Source organism: Choloepus didactylus, chromosome 1 (assembly GCF_015220235.1).
Source record: "Choloepus didactylus isolate mChoDid1 chromosome 1, mChoDid1.pri, whole genome shotgun sequence".
Classification (NCBI taxonomy): Eukaryota; Metazoa; Chordata; class Mammalia; order Pilosa; family Megalonychidae; genus Choloepus; species Choloepus didactylus.
In genome coordinates, this window is record NC_051307.1 from 241,796,837 (window position 1) to 241,824,367 (window position 27,531).

At 39.8% G+C, this 27,531-nt stretch overlaps 1 protein-coding gene across 1 annotated transcript in view; it reads left to right on the forward strand.

Annotated features, from left to right (window-relative positions):
- Positions 1–2,854: 2,854 nt before the first annotated feature.
- SYN2 (synapsin II) overlaps positions 2,855–27,531 on the forward strand; it is a 169,533-nt gene continuing 144,856 nt past the window's right edge. Inside the window, exon 1 of the mRNA XM_037802165.1 lies at positions 2,855–3,385. Coding sequence (XP_037658093.1) covers positions 3,003–3,385 — 383 coding nt within the window. The 5' untranslated portion in view covers positions 2,855–3,002. The remainder of the gene's footprint in view (positions 3,386–27,531) is intronic.

Sequence of the window (27,531 nt, forward strand, 5' to 3'; positions counted from 1 at the left end):
CTGACTTTGCTCCTGCTTTCCCCTCTATCTTGGTTCCTGTCTATACTCTTCCCTGCCCATCTGAATTTCACCCATTTTACAAGAACTGAGTGTTACCTCTCCTATGAAATCTTCTCCTACCCTACAGAGCTCTTCTTCTGCTGGCTCTTTTAACACTCACTGTGTACTCCACTTTCTGGCCATTCACAGACTTCTCTGGAATTGCTAGTTATGTGTTAACATGTTTATGAACTGTCTTATTAAGGGTAGAACTTGAGTGTTATTCATCCTTGCATCTCCCTTACCCTTCAGTGCCTAGCATAATGCATTGCACACATTAGGTTTTCAAAAACATGTTTGTTGATTGGTTGATTTTTTTTTCCAGTAATGCATTTCTGATCAATTTATTTCTCATTAAACTTTTTAGACACTGAGTAAGAGCCAGCAGTGAGCTGACCATGGAAATACAGCCTGTTTCACTGGGCACTGAGCTTATAAAGAGCCTTGGACACCACTGAGTTCTGAAATAAAAGATTAGTTGATTTTAAAAATATTAAACATACAGGACAAGGTTAATAGTAAGGAGGAATTTCTTAGTGAAATATGAAAAAAAGATAACCCCATCACCCAAAACATCCAAGTGATCCAGTATCTGAAATTCCACTATTAGAGATTCATGTCTTTGGATAAGATTCCTCTAAAAAATTCTCCTAGGAAGGGCAATACATTACATTAATTTATGTTGTTATTAGGGACTTGGCTTTATTTTCTAATAGATTCAAGAACTGAGTTGAGTAAGAGTACAGTTCAATTCTCAAACTATTAAGCCCTTACTATGTGCAAGGTACTGTGCTTGCTTTTGGGATCCAAAGATGACTAAGACACAATCCTATCCACGAAAAGCTTATGTGCTAGTCAGGGAAATAGAGTCACCAGAATATTTTAAAATTTCTTTGGGGATGATGACAAAACCAAGCATAGGATCTGAAACACTTAGCCCAGCCTAGAGGGTTGAGGGAAGGCTTCCTGGAGGAGTCATCAATTCACATACCTCCATGCTTTCTCTGAGTGTCTTTTCCCCTTCTCTGCTAGAAAACTCCTACAGCTGTCTCAATAGCCATCTCAAATATCACCTGCTTGAAGAAACCTTTCCTAACCCTCACAGGCAGAATGAATCACTCCCTTCTTGGTGCCTCCAAAGCACTTTGCCCAACTGTATTATGGCATTTTTTCACATCCTATTGTGTTAATTGCTTTTGCCTCTCTCCCCTTCTCTCCCTCCCTCAGCCCACAGAGACTGTGAACTGCCCACAGATAGGGGCTACTTCCTATTTATATCAATTTTTTTTCCAGCTCTTACCACTGTGCCTGGCACATTCTAGATGGGAAGACTGCTGTATTATTCTAGATGGCTGGAGGACTCTCTCACAGTAGTGGGTCTCTGGCTCAGAGCTGGTTTGTGCATCTCTAGGTCCCAAGTTGAGTGCCAACTGGGATGTAGGAAGAATGATCTGACTGCCAGTATTAGCGACAATCCATTCATTGATTATATTCAACCCAATAAGTACTTACTGAGAATCAGTTCAAAAGAGTATAAGAATTCAGCCACCATTCTGGAAATACCTATTATGTGCCAGGTGTTTTACATATGTGATCTCATTTAATGTAACAACTTTGAATAGTGTTATTTATCCCCTTTTATCAACCTAGGAAAAGATGCTCAGAGGGGAATTTGCCTGAGGTCATGCATCACTCAGGGTGGTCTGACAGCAAAGTATATCTGCCATGTCCTGCTCCAGTACCACCCAGGGAATAAATAATCTCATGAGAGGTGAAAACTAAGATCCAGGGTTCACATAAAATTCAGTGAGTGCATGTGGGAAGGTGGCTATCAGAGAAGTCTTAATGGAAGATTGGCCAATGAATGAGCTGGAAAAACAAACAGAAAGAAGGCTCTTGAAGAATTAATTTTCTTGATAATACACAGGATGCACCAAAATGCATGTCAGTAAAGCAAACACTGAGATATTGGTGGCTCTTGCAGGAGAGTTTCCAGCCGTACACGTTTTATTCTCTCTGGTCAGTGAGGAGAATGGAAGAACTTGCTGAGTGGTGAACCAACCCTAAAGTGCAGGCGCCCAAAATGCACCCTACATTCCTTTCCAAACAGGTTGGAGAGGCTCTATTTCTCCGCATTCCATATTAAAGTTAGCCCTTTACTTCTCCACTGGCTTGGGAGGGAGGGTAAGTTGTTTCCCTCACCTGGGGGCAGGGGAGATGTTTCCTTTCTCCCCCAGCACTGAGGACTGAGGAAGGGGTAGTTGTATTCTTTTTCTCCCCATAGGGTGTGTGGGGGGGGGGGGAGGCGGCGTAGCGGTAGGGCGAATGATTTCTTTCTCCCTTACCTGGAGTCTGAGGAGATGGCACCTTTCTCCTCAGCTCTGCGAAAGGAGAGGGTCCTTTTCTTTCTCACCATGGGATGAGCGTGTGTATGTATGAAGGGGTGGCTCGTTTCTTTCTCGCCTAAGTGTAGTGAAGCTGACACCTCTGTCCCCTCCACGACAGGGTGGGGGTGATATTTTTCGCCTCCGTCTGAGAGAAAAGGGGAGGGCATGGCTCTTGTTCTCTCCAAAAAGGTGATGGAGAGACTCCATTCCCTTTCTCCCCACCCCCAGCATGCACGTACTTAAGTTGCGCCTGACTCACTCTGACCCCCAGATCCTAATGCGCGGAGACCCGCGGCCAGGAGCCCCCCACGCCCGCAGCCAGCAGGGGGCGGTGCCGGCTCTGCGGCGCGGGGCGGGGCGAACGCTGGCCCCGCCCTCTGCCCCGCCCCCTCCCGCGCGCCCAGCCTCGCGCCGCCCGGCTGGCCCGGCCCAGTCCGCCGCGGCTGTCTGCTGGGCTCGCGGCGCGGTGACCGAGCTTCAGCCTCCTCGGCCGCCTCAGCCTCGCCCTCCGCGCCCCGCGCTCCCTCCGCGCCGCCCGTCCCCGCCGCCCCGCGCGTCCCCAGCCCCTCCAGCCAGATGATGAACTTCCTGCGGCGCCGGCTGTCGGACAGCAGCTTCATCGCCAACCTGCCCAATGGCTACATGACCGACCTGCAGCGGCCGGAGCCCCAGCAGCCGCCGCCGCCGCCGCCCCCCGGCCCGGGCGCGCCCTCGTCCGCGCCCCCGGCCGCCTCACCGGGCCCCGAGCGCAGGCCGCCGCCGACCCCGGCGCCCGCGCAGCCGCCCGCGCCGCAGCCGGCAGCGGCGCCGTCGGTGGGCAGCAGCTTCTTCAGCTCGCTGTCCCAAGCCGTGAAGCAGACGGCCGCCTCGGCGGGCCTGGTGGACGCGCCCGCGCCCGCGTCCGCCGCCGCCCGGAAGGCCAAGGTGCTGCTGGTGGTCGACGAGCCGCACACCGACTGGTAGGTGCCCGGGCCGCCGCCGCCGCCGCTCGGGGCTCCCGGGGCCGCAGGAGGCTGAGGCTAAGATGGTCCCAGGTCGCCAAGGAAACAAAAATTTAAGACCAATGAGAAGGAGGCTGTGCGTTGTCCCGCAGGGAGGAAATGGAGGGGGAGGAGCGCGCGTGTGCTGGGGGTCGGGGGTGTGCGTGTGTGGGGAGGGGGTCGGTGGCACTGATCGGCCTGGAAAGATGAAACTCGAGGTAAAATATTTCCACACTTGTCTGAAATCCCTCAAGACTAATAAAAGAAGGAGCTACTTTTACGCAATAGGGAAAGGTCTTAAGAAATAGAGTTATGTGTTATTTTTTTGGGGGGGGGGGGGCGCAGACTTTTCAGCTCTGACATATGAGGGGGAAATGATCCCAAATCGCGAAGGGATATTTAGGGCCGATTCAAAAGAAGGTTCTACTTTAGGAGGCACGGAGTGAATTTGGAATGGAAATTGGTATTTGTTGGGGAGGAGGGGAGTGGTGGGAGTTTTTTTAACCTGGACCGATGAAGGCTGATATCTAGGATTGCCATCGAGGGTGGTAAAATCACAGACGTGGTAGCTCAGCCAGGTGTCCACGGGCTTGTCCCCTTGGAGCGTGGCTGAGTTGCTTTCAAAAATAATAAAATTCTTGTGTTTTTATGCAGCCCGGAGGGATTTTGTGGATTTGTTTGTTCGTTTGTTATGTGTGTTGGGGGTAGGGGTGGAAGTGATGGTGGCGTTTTTCAGCTGGAAACATTGAAGACATGTAAAATATTCTGGATCATTAAAGGAGCACAACTAAAAAGAAATCTGCCTTAATGTACTGCACAGGGAACTTCAAGAATTATCCCCCCCCCCCTTTATTATTAAGGGACATGGAGCATCTTTCCAACTCAGAATGCTGAAGCCTGGGGGAAAATGTTGCTTCCAGTTGATGAAAGCATGAATGAGATCCCTTTGAGATGAATTAGCCAAAAGTGATTCTATTTTATGTAGTTGATAGAGGAGGTGGTTGGCGTGGGTGGTGGTGGACTTGGACTGGGGAAGGGGCATCCAGCTTGAAGAAATGATCAGGTGAGGAATCTGGGTTGCTTTTTCTTCAGGAATTCAGGGAAGAGTTCTTTTATTTTTTTTTCTTTTCTCAGAGGGGTTGAGGTTGAAGATTGGACCTGTGTGCTCCCTCCCAAGAGGGAGGCACAGAGGGACCACAGAGCTGTTTATCTCTCTTTCCGCTTTTGGCTGCTTCACTGCTTCTCTCTCTCTCTCTCTCTCTCTCTCTCTCCCTCTCTCTCTCCATCATCCTCTCATTGGGAGACCTGGAGGGAGGGAGGGCTGGCGTGGGTGTGGTGAAAGTGAGATGCAGATGTGGAGATGCCCTCCCGCTGGCTGCTGATGTTACCATTCTGAGTAGTCATTTAGGAAACTTGTGTGGTTGTTTTTTTTTTTTTTTTCTTCTTGACAGTAGAGTAGAAAATCTGAAGGGACCTTTGCTGGGAAATAGCAAATGCACAAGCAATAGCGTATTGGGGCAAGTTTAAGAGCATACAGCGGTGCTATTGGCAGCCCCCATAGGAGAATTACTCTAACTCAGTTCAAATCAACAAGTACTTATTAAAGGGGAAAGGAAGGTAACTAAGCTTTATCGAGTGTGCATTATATGCCAAACGCTGCACCAAAATATAATGCTTCATTGAATTCTCACCACAAAACTGAGGCTTAGAAAGGTAAGTAATTGTGCTCACAGTCATATAGCCAGCAAATAGAACCAGGGCCTGAACTTCTGACTCCATTATTGCCACTCCACTGTGTTATATTGCCTCTCCATTATTATTATATTATTAACAATATTAATAATAAGTTACTTAGGTGCTAGCCAGTGTGGGGACTTTAAGAAGAACACACTCAAATTTGGGAGACAAAAGGATACATGAAACAGTTAACAGAAGGAATCTAGAATTATTTATTGAGACAGTACGTGTTACAAAGGCAGTCAGTAAATGGAGTGATTAGTGAAACCGTGAGTTATTGGAGAAGGCTTCACAAAAGATGAATCTTGAAGAAAGGTCAGAATCTGGACAAGGAGAGGAGAGATGAGAATGACACTGTTGTTTCATTTTTCTATGCAAGAATCTGGCCCTCCTGCACCTTGCAGGCATTTGTTGGGGTCTAAATACCGGCTAGGGACCCACAAGTAGAGTAGATACTCATTTGTATGGGAATGATGAGGCTGCTGCAGGTTTATGTTTAGTTATAAATGCTTCAGTAGCTTGAGCTTTGAAACTCTCCTTGGATAGTATTATTCTCTAGGAAGTCTGCCTGGCATGAACCAGAGAATTTGCCTTGTCCTAGAGACTGGACTTCTGATGGAAGTAATAGAAACCACTTTACTGTGGGCTGACTCCCAACTGTTTTCTGATTTTCTCTGAAGTATTTATGAAGTATTTCTCTGATTTATTAAAACTCATAAATCCAGTTTGAGTCTAGTGCTTGACAGTGATTCTGTGCTTCTATGTTTCTGTGCTTGCTAGCAATTCCCAGATTCACAGTTTGTGTTCTTTCAACATGTGTCTAAATTTGTTAAAAACATCTCAGTTAAATATCAATGAACAGTTATATTGTAAGGTCTCTGAGTTAAGGAGCAAGTACCTGTTTATGACACATATAGTGTTAAAAAGGTGCTTTTTGCTCTTAAGGTTCATTTTAGTAAATTTGTCTCACAGCTTAAGCAACTTAGTACAGTGAGCAGGTGTCATGTATACCCAATAGTATATTCCTGGTGCTGAGAATAGGAAGTCAGAGTGTAGCTTCCCGGTAGAATTTAAGGATATTGTTCCCATCTGAATTATAGATTGCCAAAATAAAGAGGATTTTAACAAGCATTTAGATAATTGGTGACTTAAAAGAAAAGCTTAAAATAAGAAGCCTCTCAGAGCAGCCTTGTTACACAGCAGATTCCTTTGAATTTGTGTAAGTGTAATTGTGGGCAGTGAGATTTGGAAACCTTACCACTGACCAAGTTTCTGGGGAAAAATTGGGGGAAGAAAACCCCTCCTCCCCTTTTTTTAACTTGAAATGTTTTTTTTTATTGGTTTTCTGAGATCTTAAAATGAACTGCACACTAAAGGATCATTGAAAAATATATCTCTGCCACTAAAAAATTAAATTATTATTCACATTATTAGTAATTATTATTAGTGGGATTTTTTTTTGTTGTTCTGCAAGTGCATGTCTTTTAAAGTTAATACCAGAAATTGAAGTGCAATTAAGACTGCTCTTTGATGATCTTTGTGCTTAAACAAGGAACAAGTGTCCATTTGTGTATATTGCTTTTTCTCCTGGATTACACTCACTAGTGAAGAGGTAAGTTTTCTCTTAGAGCCTGTCTGCCTCCATTCCAGTGATGCAAGCGTTTCTGATTTCCAGGGGTCAAGGGAACTCTTTCATCTTAACACATCTCAGTGTTCTATTTGGAAATCAGTATAACACAGGCACTCTTGATTGTCTAGAGACTACATATATAAGTCAACAGAAATTTTTTGAGTACACCTGTGTAGGATTCATATGCCAAGAAATATGAGACATTTCTGCCTTCTAGGAGCTTACTGTCCAGGTGGGTAGATAAGATAAATACATTAAAAACAAAAGTTTACTGAAAACTAGTCTCTTGTTTTCAAAGTATGGCCCTCAAATCAGCAGCATTGGCATTATCCCAGCAGCTTGTTAGAGGCACAGAATCCCAGGTCCCACCTCACACCTACTGAACCAGAATCTGCATTTGAACAAGATCCCCAGGTGATTCATATGCACATTAAAGTTTGAGAAGCACAGCACTGAAGGGTATGTGATTAGTGCTAAAGGAGTGGCAACACCAACTACTATCCCATTTATTGAGCAGCTACTTTGTACTAAGCTCTTTACAAGTCTCATTTAATCTTTACAACAGCAATGCAAATGGGACATGTACTGTAGACGTTTAAGAGTGAGACATCCAATGTGGGCTAGAGTGGGAAGGGAAGTCTTCATGTAAGAGTTGAGATTTGAACTGAGCCTTGACGAATTTGAGTCAAAAGTGATAGGGTTGGCTCAGTCCAGACATTGGACAGTATAAGGGAAGTATGGTGGCAGAAAAGGAGGAGACAAGGAAGAAAATGGATTATTTTGCAGCACCTGTTTCTATTCTTTTCTATTCTTCATGCCAGTCTTTGCACTTTTCATTAAGAATAGGGTCACTCTGCAGTAGTCAGTTTGGATCAGGGCTTGTGAGTGGCTGGAAGAGCATCTGACTTACTTTATAAATGGGGAAATTTTGGTCTGGAATTGGCAAGTGACTTGCTCAGGGTTACTCAGCTAGTTAATGGTAGAATCAGAACTAGAATCCAAAATTTCAGTCTCACTACTATATATTTTTTTTTTTCACTATATCACAGTACCACAGTATCCTTGTGCTTTCCTTTCCTAACTAGGGTTGTCTTTCACCACCCCTGACTCAATGACTGATGGGTCCTATCGATCTTATAATTATGGTGGTTTGAACTTGAAGGAACCTCAGTAAACAGCTAGCCCAGAGAAATGGAACAATTTGCCCAAGGTTAAATAAAAAGTTACTGAAAGAATGGTGACTAGACCTCACAACTTCTGACTCCAACTCATTTTCTTTTCACTTTTAATTTAAACTTCCTCAAATTTAATCCAGTTCATCCTTAAAAATACTGTTTATGTCTGCTTGTTTTAAGGAATCCTTGCAGAGTTGTAAGTACTTTAAAAGAATCAGCTGAGTACATTACACTATACCCACACCAACAATTTCACTGTTTCTTATTTGTATTATTGATACTTGTGTGCATCAATATGTACAATATTATATAATAATATGTATGACAGATATATTATTATATATTATTGTGCATAATATTTGTGTATATTGCTTCACTATAGGTCATTTAAAAATGGTTTCAGGAACCTCTTAGAGACACAGTCATCAAAATCCAACAATTTAATAGAAGTTAATGGGACCTGTATAGCAATAATGACCTTTTTAGGGACCAATTTTTACCTTACTGTCCCTATCTACCTAAGATTGCTTACTGTCTTTCCATACCCAAGTTCAGATCTGTAGCAACATTAGTCTTTTTAATATGTTGCTGAGCATCCCTCAAAGGGAAAAAAACCTAATGAAGGCCTAACTAGGAAGTTTGCCAGAAGTACAAACCTTGCCTTCAAATTTACAAAACAGTTTTAACTGAGGATTAATTTTTGCTGGGAATATAAGGATGAGTTGGGCACAAGATTTGTCTCCTGGGAGCTTCCTGTCCAACACGGGAGAAAACAGGTATTTAAACAGAATTTTAGTGTAATATGGTAATTAGTATGTGTAGAATGCTGTGGGAACACAGAGATGGGCTCTCCAGGGGATTGAAGCTGTGACTGTCAGAACTTAAAAATGTTTGATAAAAATATTTCATCATGTATTCTTAGGTAAACCTGTTTGCCTCTTTGGACTTTGATTCTCAAAAATTTATAGAATGAGAGGATTGGATCAGACCTTCTCTAACATCTTTCCCGGTTTGACATTTCCATGGTACAGTTTTTGTGCCATTTTCTTTAAAAACTTTAGCTCTGTAATTTTTTTCTCTGTGATAATAATTATAAATCTTTGGAAGAGGAATATGTCAAAAGATGAAATGTTTCCTTGGTTGAAAAGCTCACCTTGGAGTAACCCCTATTCAAGTACCTCCTTCTTACAATGTTGCTACCATTTGATATCCTGAATAAGAGATCCTGGTAGTCTGTTAGGGCTGCTATGTATTTGTGTGTTTCCTCCTCAACAGTGGGAATTGGGGACTTGTGGTTGAGTTCTTCTCTCTCTGATATGCCTAATAACTTGTATACATATGTTGATGTGTTGGCTAACGGCATTGATTTCTGGATTCCTGCCTGTTCTGGTTTGCTGATGCTCCCGGTTCGCAAAATACCAGGAATGGATTGGCTTTTGTAAAGGGTTTATTTGGTTACAAAGTTATAGTCTTAGGGCCATTAGGTGTCCAAGGTAAGTTATCAACACTAGGGTACCTTCATGGAGAAAGAACATTGGCATCTGGAAAATCTCTGTTAGCTGGGAAGGCACGTTGCTGGCGTCTGCTTGCTCCTGCGTTGCGTTTCAGCTCCTCTCTCAGCTCCTGTGCATTCTTCAAAGTGTCCTTTGTGGCTGCAACAAGCTATGAGCTCCTTCTCTCTGAGCTTTTATAGGACTCCAGTGAACTAATCGAGGCCCATGCTGAATGGGTGGGGCCACACCTCCATGGAAATTAATCAGAGTTAATCACCTACAGTTGGGTGGGTCACATCTCCATGGAAACAACCTAATCCAAAGGTTCCAACCTAATCAACAGTAATACATGTGCCTCCACAAGACTGTATCAAAGAACATGCTGTTTTGGGGGACATAATACTTCCAAACTAGCACACTGCCTTTTGCAGAGTGCTTTACAATTTACACAACATATTTGTCCCCATTATCTTATTTTATCTTCACAGTGACCCTCAGCAGTAGGTAGGTATTCCCATTTCACAGATAAATGAACAGACTATTAAGCTGAAATGTCAGGATCTGAACCCATATTGATAGAGTTCTAAAAAAAGTGTCAGATTTTCCAGCAGATAAAATAGGGGATGATTTCTTCTTATAAAATAGATTGTTTCTTTTGCAAAAGGATTCATCATAGGATTCATTTAAATAATAAGTGCCCCACTGCTTGATATATACACAGATTTTTGGGGATCATCTCCATCGCATGGAATGAGGGCTTGGTGAAACACAGTGGCCTTAGAATGGGCAGTTTATCCTGTTTTTGTGTGTGTGTCTTTAATAGCACTCACACTGTGTGTGTACCACTAAATCTTGAGTGTGAGGCCCTCTGCATTCTCATTGAGTGGCTTGTCATCCTTTGTTTCAACTTCCCACCTAGATGACATTGGATGCCAGAAGCCTACACAGAGCTCTTTTTTTTTTTTAACTTTTTATTTTGAAATAATTTCACATTTAGAGGAAATTTGTAAAAATAATACAAAAACACTACATAGAACTCCAACATATCCCACATCCAGATACCCAAATTTACCAACTATTAGCATTTTGCCACATTTGCTATATCATTCTGTCTATCATCTAGCTTCTAAACATTTGAGAGTAGGTTGCATATGTTATGCTCATTGACTACTTAACAATTCCATGTACGTTTCCTAAGAACAAGGGTGCTTATGTAACCACTTTAAGTACAGCTGTCAAGTTCAAGAAACTTAATATTGATACAAAGTGTGCAGTCCATATTCCAGTTTTTTCAGATGTCCCAATAATGTCTTTTTGTGCATTTACTCCTCCATTATTAGTTCCAGGCCAGGATCATGTATTTCATTTAATTGTCACTGGTTCCTTAATCTCTCTATGTTTAACTGTGGTAACATATATGCAACATACAAATTCTTGTGTCAGCTACTCCCTAGTGTACAAATCAGTGGCATTAATCATATTCACAATGTTGTACTACTACCAATATTATCCATTACCCAAACTTTCCATCACTCCAAACAGAAGCTCTGTAACGTTATGCATTAACTCCTCATTCTGCTCCCTCTTGTCCCTGATAACCCGTACTCAACTTTCTGTCTCCACGTAACTCTAGAGAGAGGAGAGGATCATCTAGAAGACTTTTCTGTTCTGCACATACTACTTCAGTGTGGCAGGAAAAAGTAGCTTAGAAGGACAAGTCACCTTTGGAGAAAATAAGGGGAGAATATACCACAGATGTTCCTGAACTTTAAGGATGCCCATGGAGTGTAAGATCTGGAGGGCATAGGCTGGCCTTGATGTTTGTTGCTTGACAGTAAGCATTTCTGAAACTGTTGCCAGTACGCAGAAAAATTGTAAAGCAAACTAAGATTATATTCAGGCTCCCCATCTCTTCGTCTTTTTAGCAGTACGAAAGAATGTGAAAGCATAGGATTGAGGGTCAAAAGACCTAGGATTGAGCTCTGGCTCCACCATTAGCTATATGACCCCATAAGTGTTACATAAAGTCTCTAAGCCCCCCTTATTTCCCTCATTTGACAAATCTTCATTGGGGCCCACTGTATGGCAGACACTGTTCTAGGTTCTAGAATAACACAAACAAAAATTAGTTTCCTTATCTGTAACATGAAATAACAATATATATCGCATAGCATTGTGAGAATTAAAATAAGGTTCTGAAAAAACACTTTGTAAAGGGTTAGGTGCCATACTCGTTATGTTGTGTCCTTCCTTGTTTCCAATTGCAAATACCCAACCTATCCTGGTCCCTTTTTTTGAGTTCCCCAAATTTTATTGTGCAGGTGAATGTTTATTTTGCACACTTCAGGGATGAGAAATCCTCTCTAACTCCCTTGATTGTTCTGGGTATCTGTGCCCCTTCCTTTTTCAATCCTGTGGATATCTTTATCACTGGACTCAACATAATTATCTATTTATGCACCTGCCTCCACCAATAGATAGGAAATTTGTTGAGGATGGGCTTAGTTTTTAATTTATTTTTGTATCCTTACATCCCTCGGAGTGTCTGACACATAGTTTGAGTTCAGTAAATCTTTGCCAAATTTAGTTGAACAGGAAGATTCAAAGAATGAGACAAAGGATAGACGAGAACAATGGAGAGGAAGAGTAGTCTATGGTTAAAGGTATATATTAGAATCCTGAAAGTCATCCTCATTCTCTTCAAATGTAAATTTTAGGATACTTTCACTTAATTACTAATTTTCAACCACTCTATAAGTCTTTAGAGACTGATTAAGAGAGCTGTGGCAGCCCACAATATTGAAAATATTATTTATTTGGTCCACAGCAGAGCAAAGGTTAGATGGAATAAAATTGGACTAGAGTTTCTCTGCCCTATGACACTTGGTTCTCAAAGAGCCCAGTTTTCTGAAGTGTATCCTATCTTCTTGCCATATCCAGAGAACTTTCCCCTCAGTCGGCAATTCCAATCTTGGGCTAACCAATTTTCTTGTTTCTTTCTCTTTTGGGTTATAGGTTTGCCTGTATCCTTTTCGAAGTTTTTTGTACCTTCTTCCATATAGCTTTTTTGGGCTTCTTGTTTCAACTGCAAAGTAAGAGTATGGGAATGGTTGAACATGCTGATCTCTAAGGGGTCTTCAAAGCTATCGCAAACTATATACTTTCTTAAAAAGTAAACAGCTTAAATGGAGTAAACAGTATAATGTGGGATAGAGTTTTGGAGAACTAAAACAGCTTTGTGATTGTCAAATATTGAAAGTACACAGCAAGCCCTTCATAATCTGACTCTGCTTACCTCTTCAGTCTTGCCTTTCTTTGATTCACTATCCACTTTGCTATAGCCACGACAGACTACTTAGAGTTAACCGAATGTGCTATTCCCCTATGTCTTTATTTATGCCACTCTTACCATCTGAAATGCTTTTCTGCCTGTGTCTTTGCCTAGATAATTCTTGATCATCTTCAAGACTCAGTTCGGTTCAGTCAGCCTTCCTTAATTCTTTCAATTTGTATTAGAAATCACAATACACTTGCTTACATCTCATAGCAATTAACTCACTATATTATAATCAAGTTTTGTTTGTTTGTCTCTTCCTCTCCCCATCTTCAACAATGCTGGGATCTCCTTGAAGAAAATGACTATAACTTTTATTTGTGTCCCCAGCATTTGGTAAGAAAGAGGTTTTTTTCCCAGTAATTTTTTGTCAAACTAATAAATGACTCATAAAAAATATTTGAAACTATGAATGATGAGCGAAATTGATTCTTCAACTCCTTGTAAATTTAGACAAATGACAGCTACATTAACCAAAGTGATTATTCTACAAGAGGTGGTGTATATAAAAATCTTTTGTAAACTGTAAAGTGCTTTAAAAGCATTAATTACTGTTACTAGTTTAGAATATCCTACACCCTCCCTTACATGATTTTGACTCTGTACCTGCTCCATCCCTCTCTAATTCACCCTTCCCTGATGTGAATAAGCACCCTATGCTTGTTCTTTCTTTCTGGAGAATAGCTGGAGTGCTCTCTGCTTCTCCCCTCTCAGCCTAGGCACTGAGATGTCTTTGTTCACTTAAGTTGTGGGGTCTCTTTCTTTTCTTCCTCCTCTCTAGCACCATTCTTCCATTTTAGTCCTCCTAAATACAACTATAATCCCTTTTCTAAAGTATATGCCCCTTATCTATTTCTCCATTGAAGGAATCTCACAACTTTATACAATATCTTCCACCTAATTTAATCCTGCACAAAGAGGCTTGGGCTTTGTGTTAGGAAATTGAGGACAGTGGACTTGAAACCTTGGAAGGCCCCAATTTAATAATAATGATAACACAGCTGAAGACTGTGTTTATTTTATACCTCTAGTTGCAGAGTTCTAGAGTGAGTCTTTTGTTGAACTCTGTGAAGCGACTTTAGGGATACATATGATCATATTTCCCTCCTCTGTCCCTTCCTCTTCCTGATGAATAGCTGATGGTATAGAGTTCTGTTTTCACAAACATTTTAACTATTGGACAAAAGGGCACCAGTGAAAGATTGATCAGTTGATCAGCAAATAGCTATTAACTCCAGTGTCTTAACTGCCATGAAGGCTACCAAATCAGTGAAATACTCGTAATCAGATAATTAAAGAATATATGCGTTCAGTTTTGAGGACTCCTACAGAATCTCAAGGGAGACAAAATTAGGATACTGTAGTGGAAAGAGCATTGCAAACACTTAAAACATCTGGACTCAAGACTTGATTCTGCCAAATGGCTTTTTGTATGACCATGAGCAATTTAACTCTTTAAGCCTCAATTTCTATTTCAAAAATTAGGAATTTGGGCTAAATCATTTTTTCTGCAGGGGCCCTCCCAGGACTTTATTTTTAGAGATTGAGTTGTTTGACAGTATAAAGCAGAGTTCAGAGTAGGAAGAAATCACCGTGAGCTAGAGAAGCCAGGAAATGTTTCAGAAAGGGGTAAATCTGAGCTAGGCTTTGATGGCTAAGTGGGATTTAGATTAGTGAGGAAGGAGAGATGCATTTCCGATAAAAGGAAGAGAAAGAGCAAAAGCATAATACCGGTAATGAGTAAGATGTGTGTAGAGGAGATTTAGGCTAGTTGGCATAAAAGTTTTAGGACAGGGAAAAAGGGAGACAAGTTTGGATAAGGAAGGTGGGAGAAACAATAATAGCTAGCAAATTGGGTACTTACTATGTGCTAGGCAGATACTGTTTTAACCCTTACTAGATTATGAAATAGATTACTATTATTAGTCTAATTTTACAAATGAGAAAACAAAAGCTCACAGCAAATCTGGGATTTGAACCCAGATAGTCTGGCTCCAGAGTCCATGCTCATAACCACCATGCTCTATAATGACTTCATAACAATATTCCAAATTTCTCCTTGACCCTACACAATACCTCAATGACACAAACACATGCTTGATCTTAGGCAATTTCCTGTTCTCTGAACTTTAGTTTCTTCATCTGTAAAGAGGAGATAAAATATGTTTCAAAGGGTTCTTATAGAGAATCAAATGAAGTAAACTATAAAATGCTCTAACAGTGACTGCCACATGAGAGATGTTCAATAAATGTTTCACCATGACAAGCAGATTTTCATAGCAGCTTGAAGACAACAGCTTACCACATGAGGATTTATAGGAGCCTTCAAGTTAAGTAAAATAATGAACAGGTTTCCATGTCACTAAAAATAATTTTGAAAAATAGATCAAATCTTGATGAATATTCTTTTATTTTGGTTGGAGTCTTTGTTGCACATAGTTTAGAAAACACTGTTTTGAAACAGTTTCCAGGGAGTATGTTTCCAAGCTGGCTTATTTGAAGAAACTTTGTATTTTGAGCATGATCACATCAATTGTCTCATTTAATCTTCCACATAATAGTACTTTGGGGCGGTAATTAATAATTCTCATTTTATATATGAAGGAATAAAGATTCGAGATGGTTAAGGTGGGTACCCAAGTTCACATAGCCGGGAAGTTGTAGAGTCAGAACTAGATTCCAGGTTTTTTGACCTGTGTATAGTTCTACAGGCTTCCTAAATTGAGTTTCAGGAGCCACAGAGCTATATAGAATTACTAGGTTGTTAGCTAATCTGGTTGGAAGCTTGTATTAAGTGGACCAGAATACCAATTCTTCTAGGCATTTTCAGGCTTGTCTTCCAAGGGTATTTAGCTTATTGATTTCCCTTTTGTGCTAGCTTGGGATTCTCTTGCAGAATCTGCTAAATTCTGAAACAAAGAGCCAGTAAACAGTGCCATGGAAGGTGACGTCAGGAAAATTTGGACTGGTGGATATCTTCTCTGGAGAAAATGGAGCCAGAAGATCTCAAGAAGCATCATATGTTCTGGAAAGTTTAGGAGATTTGGAGTCAGAAGATCTGGGTTTAATTCAGCCCCTAAACAAGTTGCTACTCCTTTTCTCTGAATCTCAATTTCCTCATCCTTAACATTGGAGTAGTAATACTTGCCCTAATTTCTTCATAGGATTGTTGTGAGATCAAATGAGATAGTCTAGGGAAGAGGTTTGCAAACTGTAATACACGCTATTGATTTAAATATATATGGGCTGAAACTATAGAACAGGTGGGATTGAGGGTAGATGTGAGGAAGAATTCCTTGTTTAACTCCCTTTTAAGTATTGTCATGGGCAGATTTTCTAGAATTAGGAGTCAGAATGTAGAGAATAAAATTAGGTTTTCCTTAGTAACAGGGCTGCTGATTCTAATCAGAACTGTGGAGGTGGTGGATTTTGTTTTCTTACTTTTCTGTGCCCTCTTTCCCAATTGATACCTCTCATTGTCGGTGAACATATATATCCCATGACCTGGAACCCATTCCAGAAGTGAACATATGTTCTGAAAAAAAAAAAGTCTGGGAGATTTAGAGGTTAAAATGTGGGAATTTGAGGAAAATTTTAGTGGTTGGAGACAGTGAGACCAAAAACTTGAAATCAAAAGGTCCTTAGGAAATTAGGTCAAATTATTGTTGGCATACATATTTCCTATCCCTTAGTTTTCAGCAGGCTAAGTTATTAATCTTCAACTATGAGTTATTAATGATTATTGGCAATGCCTTTTGAGGTTTTTTGCATTTTCTTAGAAGGAGTATGAAAATAGTAAAGCTTCTTTAACTCTAAGGAATGAATTACTAACAGTGGAATTTTAGGACGAAGATTGGGGGAAACAATCATTCGTTATTCTCACCTGCTTATGTGAAAAATCTACTCTATGGAAGAATAAACCATCAGTTGACTTGGCAAAGTGGGACAAGGCTGATTTTCCTGCAGCCTCTAGATAGCTTCTGCAGGTCAGGTTTGGTTGAAAAATGCACTTAACTTTGATCCTGGAAGGAAAATGTAACATTTGTCATATATGTAAGTAAAATTTTACAATTTATAATATATTTTGACTTGCATGTATCATCTAATTGTCACCTTAACCTTGTGAGGTAAATTGGTATAATTTCACATTTAGATTAGGAAATCAAGGCTCAGAGAGATTTGTGATTTGCTTAAAGTTGCAGCACCGAAATAGGTAGAGCTGCGTCTGAAATTTAGATTCCTCTTAACTCTGTACCCTTTTCTCCTTACTCAGTGCTCTTTTTTTCTCTGTGCAACTAAGCTCTTTTCTGAGCTCTGCATTCGCCAATTGATGCTGCTTTTGCACAGATGCACCAAGGACAGATAAAAAGTTGCTTAAGCTGGAAAGAGCCTGTATGGTCTGTGACAGGTGCTGCATAGGTTGGTTGAAAAATAACTTAAAGATTGCCTCTTTTCCCTGTGTGTTTTCTTAATGCTTGTAATACTTTGATAACTTAGAGTCCTTCTGGTGACTCTGGCATATTACAGACTGATTTTGAGTTGTCAGGGAAGGGGATTTTTCATTCCAGAGCTCAATACCTTAAAGCTTCTTATTGGTTTTTATACCTAGAATTTTATTTCTCAGCCAAAGCTCAGGGTGGTGTCAGCTCTAAGTTCCTACTAAAAATACTGTTTCCTGCTGATCTATTTTTTCTGTCCTCTTTTTCCACATAGCCAGTCCCTCTTGCCATAATCCTCCCCCCTCTCCCCACCGGCCCATCTTAATTTCAGTTATAGTTATGTGGAAGGTTCTGGGAGTCAGAGAGCAATGAGTTTTTTGGGGGTAGGGAAAGGATATGAAGCTCCTGTCCTTTCTGACTCTGTTTTCAGAAAATCCTGGAAGAACTCCGTTGTTGTGCACACTTCCCAGGACCCTGTGCCTTTCTCTAGATCCCCAGTGGTTGTGAGGGAAGAAAAACTTCCCAGAAATTCTTCAGTGGATTGATTCCCCCCCCACCCCCCGAGTTAGATCTCAGAAGCAGGTACATAGAGATGAGCCTTTTATTTGTTCCTAATAATCTATCCCCACTCCCTTCTTGGGGGCATTTATCTTGATGTTTCTCATGTATTTCATTCATTCTTTCGTGAATTACACAATAGAAGCTAGTGATATAACGCTGAGCACAAGAGACACTATCCTGTCTTCACAAAGTTTATGTTCTAGTGGGGAAGACAGGCAATTAAAAAAGTGATGTTTAATTGTAATTTATTTTTATATCAACACAATTAAAAGAAGTTTTAAATGGGATATGTTTCTCTCTGAGCTTTACCATACCAGTAGAGCAACTGTTTTCACATTTTTCCATATTCTCTTCCAATATTTGACTTTATGCAAATGTAATTTTACATGATTATGATTGTAATCTATCTATACTTTCATATTTTGTTTTTTACACTGATAAATAATTTTTACATATTGTTACATAGTTTTAATATGTACCATGATTTACTCAATTATATTTCTATTAAAGAACTGTGTGGATTTCCAGTTTTTCACTATTATACATAACGTGACCATAGGCATTCCCAAATTTCAGGAGATGAACCACTTGATCAAATTCTATGATGATATATATAGCTTTTGATAGATATGTCTTTATTGCTTTCTATATAAGGTTTTTCTGATTTGCAGTCCACTGATCATTTTTCACCTCACTTGCCAGCACATGGTATTATCTTTTAAATATTGACATAATAGGTGTAAAATGATATTTAACTGTTCCAGTATGTATTTCTATATGTACAGGTAAGACCGTTTTCTCCAATATTTGTTTATAAATATGTTATTTGACAACAAGTAAACTGTCTTTTGGCAGTTTACTTCTTGGTGTCTTAGTGATTTGATTCTTGAAAAAGAATTTAAAAATATTTTTGTAGTGTTTTTTTTTTATTTCAGCAGTTGCAGGTTTACAGAAAAATTATGCAGAAAGTACAAAGTTCCCATATACCCCACCCCCATGCAGTTTTCCCTATTATTAACATTTTGCATTAGTGTGGTACCTTTGTTGTAATTGATGAAACAGTTAGATTGCCAGATCATATGGTAATTTTGCACCTAACTTTCTGAGAAAACACTGTTTTCCACAGCGGCTGCACCATTTTATATTCTTACCAACAATGTGTGAAGTTTCCTGTTTTTCCACATCCTTGTCAGCACTTGTTATTTTCCAGTTTTTATTATTAGTTATTCTAGTGGATGTGAAATGCTATCTCATTGTGATTTTTATTTGTATTTGCCTAATGGATAATGATGTTGAGCATCTTTTCATGTGCTTATAGGCCATTTGTATATCTTCTTTGGAGAAATGTCTAATAGTCCTTTGCCTATTTTTACAATTGGGTTGTTTGTCTTTTGGTTGTTGATAGTTTGTCTTCTGGATAGTAAACTCTTATCAGATATATAGTTTCCAAATATCTTCTCCCAAACTGTAGGTTGCCTTTTAATTTTCTTGATAGTGTCCTTTGATATGCAAAAATTTTTAATTTTGAGGAAACATCGCTTATCTGTTTTTTCTTTTGTTGCTTGTGCATCTGGTGTAAAGTCTAAGATATCATTGCTTAATACAAGATCTTGAAGGTGTTTCCCTATGTTTTCTTCTAAGAGTTTTGTGGTTTTAGTTCTTATATTTAGGTCTTTGATCCATTTTGATTTAAATATGGTGTGAGGTAGGGGTCTACTTTCATTCTTTTGCATGTGGTGATTTGATTTTGAATGTGACATTCATTGTCAATGAAGAGGAATGGATGACAGACAGTGGCTAGGGTGTCTTCTTGAGGATTTGCTTCAATTGGCAAAAAACTTCTGTGATTGTGCAGTCAAGAATCAAGATTCTTTGAGCTAGAACTAGTACTACATCTATGGGGTCTTCGTTAGCTTGTGAATTCCTTTAGGGCAAGGGCCATGTTTTATTCTTTGCCTCAGCATTTAGCAGTCTTCAAAAAACATTTAGTAGGCTTTAAAACATTGTTGAAGGAATATTTGGGGGCTCTGGGTAGTCTTCTTCTCCAAATCTCATCCCACATCTTACATTGCCTAAATTTTCACCATTTAAGATTCACTGTTTGGATCTTAAAGAGTTTCTAATCTTGGAGGTCTCTAAAGAATTATTAGTACCTTTAGGAGGATGATTATAGTGGTCTCAGGCAACATATTGGGGATTATAACCACAATATGGGAGCAACAAATTGCAGGGGTAGAATACAGAATAGACACATAGTGGTGGAGGAGTGGAGAGGTAGTGAGGAGGAGATGCTCAGAAGAGTACTAGGAAGCTGTCAGAAATAAACCTCACCTGTTTCAGAGACTCAGGAATATTAGAACTGGAAGGTAATCATAGTGAGATCTCCTGATCCTTGGTTGCCTTTATCTGTAAATGTGGATGAGAATGCCTACTTTCCAGGGTTATTGTGAAACATCACCCAAATAAATTAGGCTGTGAAAGTGAAAGTGCTCTGTAAACTCTAGAGCACTGCACAATTAAAAAATCATTGTCATCATCATCCTCATGTAGGAAACCAAGGAATAGAGTTGAAATTATTATTTTTATTTATTTTTTTGCCAGGATCTAGATTTATTCTTCATATTTTACAATTGGTCTTTATCATATAAATTGATATTTATTTATATTAGAAATTGGAGTTTCTAAGGTAATATTCTCTCCTCCCCAAGGAAATAGGAGAAAGGATGGAGGATGGGCAGTAGCTTTGAGGAGTGCATGGACTTTGTTAAGCGTTTTTATCACTTTTGCAAATGAATAGCTTCTTTCTGCCCTTTTTCCTAGAGGAGAATGAAGTACAGTGAAAAGAGGAAGGCAAAACAACATGAGTGTGACAGTTTGTGGATCATGTTTCAAGGCAGTGAATGTTTGATTTGATTGAAGCAGTGGGTTAAGATAAACAGGAATGATGAGTTGATCCTGGAATAATAGATTGAGATCAGATAAGGAGACTCTTGAATACAAAACTCAGATATTTACTTTATCCTATAGTCAGTGGGGAGTAGTGAAGGTTTTGGAGCAGGGTAATCACTTTATCAGTCCCGTGCCTAGGAAGATTTAACTGGAGGCAGTGTAGAAGATGGGAGGAAGAAGAAATTGTGCAGGTCTGGAGACCAATTAGGAGGAGGTTTTAGTTGTTCATCTATGAGCTACTAGAGACTAGAAATAGGACTGTGGCAGCATTATTCGTAATAGCCCCAAACTGAAACAAATTTAGTGTCCATCAGTAACAGAATGGATAAATAAATTGTGGTATATTCATACAATGGAATACAAACCAGCAATAAAAGAGAATGAACCACTGTTATATACAAAAACAAACAAACAACAACAACAACAACAACAAAAAAACACAAATGAATGTCATGCATATAATGTCAAACAGTGATTCCATTTATATAGGACTCAAAACCAGGAAAAATTAATATACAGGGATGAAAGTTAAAATAGTGGTTACCTTTTAGGGGAGGAAAAGTAATGACTGAAAGAAGCATAAAGAGGATTAGCAGGTGCTGGTAATGTTATATATATCTTGACTAGAGTGGATCCTTTTGGTGGATATAAGCTCTTTTTGCTCTTGGGTATATACCCAGGAGTGTAATTTGCTGGGTCATAAGGCATATGTATATTCAACTTTAGTAGAAGCTACCAGAAAGTTTTCCAGAGTGGTTGTACCATTTTACACTTCCACCAGCAGTATATGAGAATTATTCACCAATAGTTGATATTGTCAATATTTTAAATTTCAGAGGCTTTTATGTTATAAGAAACTGGAAAAGAGAGGGATATGCCTAATATAAAGGGAGATGGGGTTTCCTGGTTGTTTAATGCCTGCTGTATACCAGGTACTATCTAAGTGCTATTACTTGCATGGTCTCATTTAATCATGATAGTACCCATGTAAACTGTGAGATGGGTATTATTGTGTTGATTTTACATGCCAGAAAAACTGAGACTCACAGGTTAGTCAGGAAGCTCATAACTGCCACCCAGAATCCAACTTAGATCTGCTTGAATCCAATCACATCACATAGAAACTGCAGTTTGTAGGTAAGACGTTTTATTTATTTATTATTTGTGTGTGTGTGTGTGTGTGTGTGTGAATGGAGAGAGCTCTTCCTGATGATTCTGAAAGCCCATTATAGAGGTGGCCCCCTTTTGAGATTGAGTGCTTAGCCAGCCCTGAGTCTCGGTTGTGCAAACAGCAGCCTCTCAATGAGTCATCTCTCCAAATCCTGTGCCCTCACTGCCTCCCCACTGAATCATTTAGCAGCTGGTCATTAAGACTGTCTCAAGGTAGATATTATACTGGCACATTCTCTACCCCAGCTGGCAGGCTGATGGAAGAAGCTCCCACTGGAAATTTTAAGGCTAGCCATGCCTCTTATTTTCCTCTCTCTCTCACTAGTTTTCTTCATGTAGGGTTTTTTTTTTTTTCCCCTTAAAAGTAGGGAGGCAGGAATGACAAGTAATAAAAAGAACTGGAAGGCTGGAGACCTAAGTCCTGGCCCTATTACTAAATTGTTATGTGATCTTGCCTTATTTTCCTTCTCTTGACCAGGGTTTCTTAATTTATAAAAAGAAAGGGTTGGCTTGGGGTCATTGGTTCCTTGAACTGTCCTGAGGGGCTACTGTGGAACAACCTAAGTTGAAGATACTTTGATGCCCTATATCTTATTACAACCAGAGCAGCTCTGGTTTTATTTATTGTACTGAACTTTCTCTTAAGATTTCAGTTAAAGCAAAGGATTACATGACAAATACATGCTTGAAATCCACTATATACTAGATGATTTCTACTAAGGGGACTTATCTACTTCCTGGCAGATTATGAATGGCAAAACCTAAATGAGAAAAATTTTCATCCTTAACATTTTTTCTTATATACAAAATTAATTTTGACCAGGTTGGGGAAGGATTAACAAAAGAGGCATAATCTGAGCTGGACTTAAAAAAAAGAGTAGAAGTTCACTAGGTGGATAAGGAGATTAGGGAAATAAGGCATTTCAGGTAGAGGAATGAGGCAGGAAGACATGAGAAGACACTGATGTTTTGGACGTTTTGCATTCTTGGAGTAGATATTGTATATGATGAAAAGGGGGAAGAGTGAGACACACTAGGAGATGAAGTTGGAAGGATCATTAGGCCAGTTTGTAAAGGAACTTGAATGTTAGAATGATGGCGACTAATGAAGAATTGTAAATGTCATTTGAATTAGCATTGCCTAAAAATGTGAATTTTGGATTCCTCTAGACTCAGGACCCCTGATCAACCCAGTAGAGTTTGGCAGTGGTGATGTTCAGAAACTCCGAGATAGCTCTTATTAGGGAGAACCTTGGTGACCTGGGGTCTAATTTCTTCTTAATTGGCTTAGGGTATTGGATATGTGTGCAATGCTGGCATAAAACAAAAGGGTAGGAGATTGGGGGTGGTTCTGCTGATGGACAGCAAGTCTCCACACTATAATAAACTCAATGGTGTCCTTGCCATTCAAACACATCACCAGAGTTGGAAATGGCAAGATTGTAATTTTACCTCCTGTGGGTAAAATTAGAGTTGGCTTTACGGCTCAGCCTTCCAGCTCCTCTGCATAACAGACCCTCTTATTCTATCCCCAGAAACATATGTTTATTTGAAATGCATTACATTTGTGGTAATTGGAACAGCGTGCCTTTTCATTCTCTTGTCAAACACTGGTCTGCCTGCCTAGAGAGCTTCAGAGCCTGATATAATGAGCCTGTGAATTGCATTAGGTTGGGAAACAGGTTTCCAATTAAACATGTCTGATGGATGTCTTACTCACTCATTCGCTTTTTATAATTTACGACTTTGGAGATGTCCTGGATCCCATGAGATTCTTATACTGATTGAGGAAAGGTTTCCGACTGTGTTATATTACCTGGTTGTTTGGGGACAATGTTAGCTTCATCCATTTTACAAAGAGGTAAGAAGGAGTAAAATGACACTGATTGAAAACTTACTATGACCAGGCATCTTACACACATTATAAACATACATCTTGAAGGTGAATCCTTACATCTTCAAGGAATTATTATCTCCTCCTTACATTTGAGCAAATGGTTAAATAACTTCCCCAAAGTTGCATACATTTTAAAGTTGTGAGTGAGGATTTGAATCTTTGGCTATCTGAATTCAAGACCCATGTTGTTTTAGTTTCCTGGCTCCTAAAACAAATACCATGCAAGGGGTTGGCTTAAACAACAGGAATTTATTAACTCAAGGTTTTGAGGCTAGAAGTCCAAAATCAAGGTGTCATCAAGGCAGTGCTTTCTCCCAGAAGACTGTGGTGTTCTGGGACTGGCTGCTGGTGGTTCTTGGTCCTTGGCTTTTCTGTAATATGGCAAAACATATGGTGGTCTTTCCTGGCTTCTCTCAGATCTATTGACTTCCAGCTTCTTCCCCTGGTTTTCTCCGTGTGTCTGAATTTCGTTCTGCATATAAGGTAATCTAGTCGTAGGATTAAGACCCATCCTGATTCACTTGGGCTGTACCTTAAATAACATCTTCAAAAGTTCCTATTTACAATAGGCTAACAAACACAGTAATAGACTAAGATTAACAGGGTACGTAACTCTTAATGTAACTCCAAACTACCGTGCATGTTTTTCCACTTAGTGACTCTGAAAGCCAAACAATTTTGCTATTGGAGTCATAACAATTTCGTGGCTCAGTGGAAAAAAGTTTAGGGATGGTTAGGGTCAGAAAAGGGATTTTAGAGAATCAACACAGTCTAAAGAGTAACCCTTATGAAATATACAAAGTAAAGGGTTATAAGCAATTCTTCATTTTGGGAAAGAAACAGATTACACATGTAGACAGTGATGAGTTTAGATAATTTCTGGATTTGAGGCAGAGATGGGAGTGACAGACTGATACGAGATGTAGCTGGGGCTTTTTAAAATTGAGATATAATTAACAGACCATAAAACTTACCCTTTTGAAGTATTCAATACAGTGGTTTTAGTACATTCACAAGGTTCTGCAACCATCACCACTAATTCCAGAACATTTTCCTTACCCCATTAGTAGTCAGTCCCCAGTATTGATCCCCCTACCCCTGGCAACCACTAATCTACTTTCTGCCTCTATGTATTTGCCTATTCTGGACATTTCATTAAAATGGAGTCATGTAATTTGTGGTAGGTGGTCTTTTGTATATGGCTTCTTTCACTTAGCATAATGTCTTCAAGGGTCATCCATGAAGTAGCATGTATCAGTATTTCATTCCTTTTTTAACTTTTTCAAAAATTTTAATGTGGCTATATATATAGTTATATAACATAAAAATTTCCCATTCTGACCTTTGTAAGTGTTATGCTACTGTCACTACTATCTGTTACCAAAACTTTTCATCACTCCAAACAGAAACTCTGTATCTTTTAAGCAATAACTTTGCATTCCCACTTACCCCCCAGCCCCTGGTAACTTCAAATCTACTTTCTGTCTCTATGAATTTGCTTGTTTTTAGCTATTTCATATAAGTGGAATCCTAGTATTTTGCCATATTGCATCTAGCTTATTTTACTCAGCACAATGTTTTCGAAGTTCATTCATGTTGTAACTTGTATAATATTTCATTTCTTTTTTATGACTGAATAATATTCCATTGTATGGATATACCCAAAGCAATGGATTTTTTGGAAAGTGTGTCATGAGTTATTTCTAATAGAGCTAGCTTTATGGGTGCAGTGACAGAACTGGACCTGCTGTGGATATCAGGCCAGGAGTTTAGGTTAGGAAGAAGGAAACCCAAGTTTTTCTTAATTGTATGACCACCCTTTTTTGGGATCAGGTAGGATCAAACTTTAACCCTTAAATTAGAGCTATCTTTAAATCTCAGGCTAGGCCATACATTGATTAATTATACAAGAAGACAGGTTTCCTGCCTTTAAGGAGTTAATGGTCTAGCATGGATGACATGCAAGCTGTGCTATGGGGTTCTGGGCCTCTAGCAATGGCCCACATTAGCCAGGTGGTCACTGGTGTCGGCAGAGTCTGGAATACTCATTGTATACTCAATGATGATGAAGTATAGAGTGATTAGATATAAAGTTTGCCAGTGTGGGACACAAGTTGGCAGTTTGGTAGATTTATGCCCTTGTTGGAGGAGGAGAGACTCCATGGGCATACAGCAGTTAAATTATCAAAAATTAAGATTTGGTGGCGATTCAGCTTTTCAAAGATGATTGGAATTTGATGGGAGATGGGCCGGAAATTGTGGCGTTGCTGACAGAAAAGGCAAATGAAAGTAGATTTTGGAGTGGAAAAATAGGAAGTAGGAGAATTTTGGATTAGGGAATTAATCTAGCTCTGTTGAGTAGGAGAGAAGAAGGGTAAACACAAAATTCAGCATAATGATTACCTCTGACAGAGGCCAAGGTGAGGCAGGAAGGTGTGATACAGAGCTTTAACGGTATTGGCAAGTTCTATTTCTTGAAGTGAATGGTGGGTCGCTGACTATTCATTTTATTGCTGTGCTTTATAACATACATATACATCAAATTAAAAAAATATGTCCAATATTTCATTTTTAAAAAGAGGAAGGGGATGAAAGAAAGAAAGATGGAGGATTAAAGGAAGGGGATTAGTGATGGAAAAGCTAGGCACTGTCTGCTGAATGTAGGTCATTTTATAGCCATTATGCCCATTTGGAGTCATTAGGGGAATATTTGCTCCTCTCTTCTCTTCCGTAACCTGTAACTGAGGGGTAATTTCTTAGAGCTGAGACTTGGGAAGAGGAGAAATGATGAAGCTTTGAAACAGATTTTGTTTCTTCTTTTCAGAGAAGAAACGAGTAGGTGTGGGAGTGGGAGCTCATGTGTCCAGGCATCAGCCTTGGCAGACAACTCCTTCCGAGCAGATGGAGTGAGGATTTCATCACCTGACAGACTGACTCAGACCTGCCTCCCTGCAGCCAGCCACTACCGAGGATGGGCTGAATCTCTGTTAAAAGCTGCAGGAGAATGTCATCCCTCCTTCCACTCCAGCAATGGTTAACGCTAATCTTCCCAGAGAAAGAGCTGCCCAGACTCAGGCAGACCAAATATTCCTTTAAGGAGTTGATGCATTTGACCTCTGTTGTTTTCAAGGACAGTGGCTTTGGTGAAATATGGATACTTTTTAGGGCAAAGTGTTTAAGCAGAGGCTGCATGACCCAATCCTTGTTGCTTTAGAGAGGATTTTTATATTGGATTGGAGCTTGTCAATGAGTCCTCCAAGCTTCTTTTCTGCCCTGAGATTCTAAGAAATGTGAAATGGAAGTTTCCAGTGAGTGGTTTAGTGAGGTTAGCATAGGAAACAATCTTGGGAAAGGCTTAGAAACGTTGCTAAGAAGTAAGCAGCTTTCCAAAAATTATGAATCTCGCTGCCAGTCATTATTTTAGCAGTCAGTGAATATGAGCATGCTCTGGATTAGGGCCACAACCTTTTAGTTGGTGTCCCTTGTCTTTATTCTTTCCCCTGCCAATCTAGACTGTAAGGCTGCCAGGCTTTTTCTCCTAAAACCCTGCTTTCGTCATGGCTCTTGCTATTCAGGTACCTCCAGGAGCTGTTACTCTGCATCAAGTCTAGGCATACTGTCTAGCTATGAAATTTGTTATGTCTATTTTATGTCTTATCATCTTTTCCAGCATTCACCATCTGCTCCTGTTAGGCTAATCTCTCTGTCCTCCAAGACATGATATTCATTTCCACTTATAT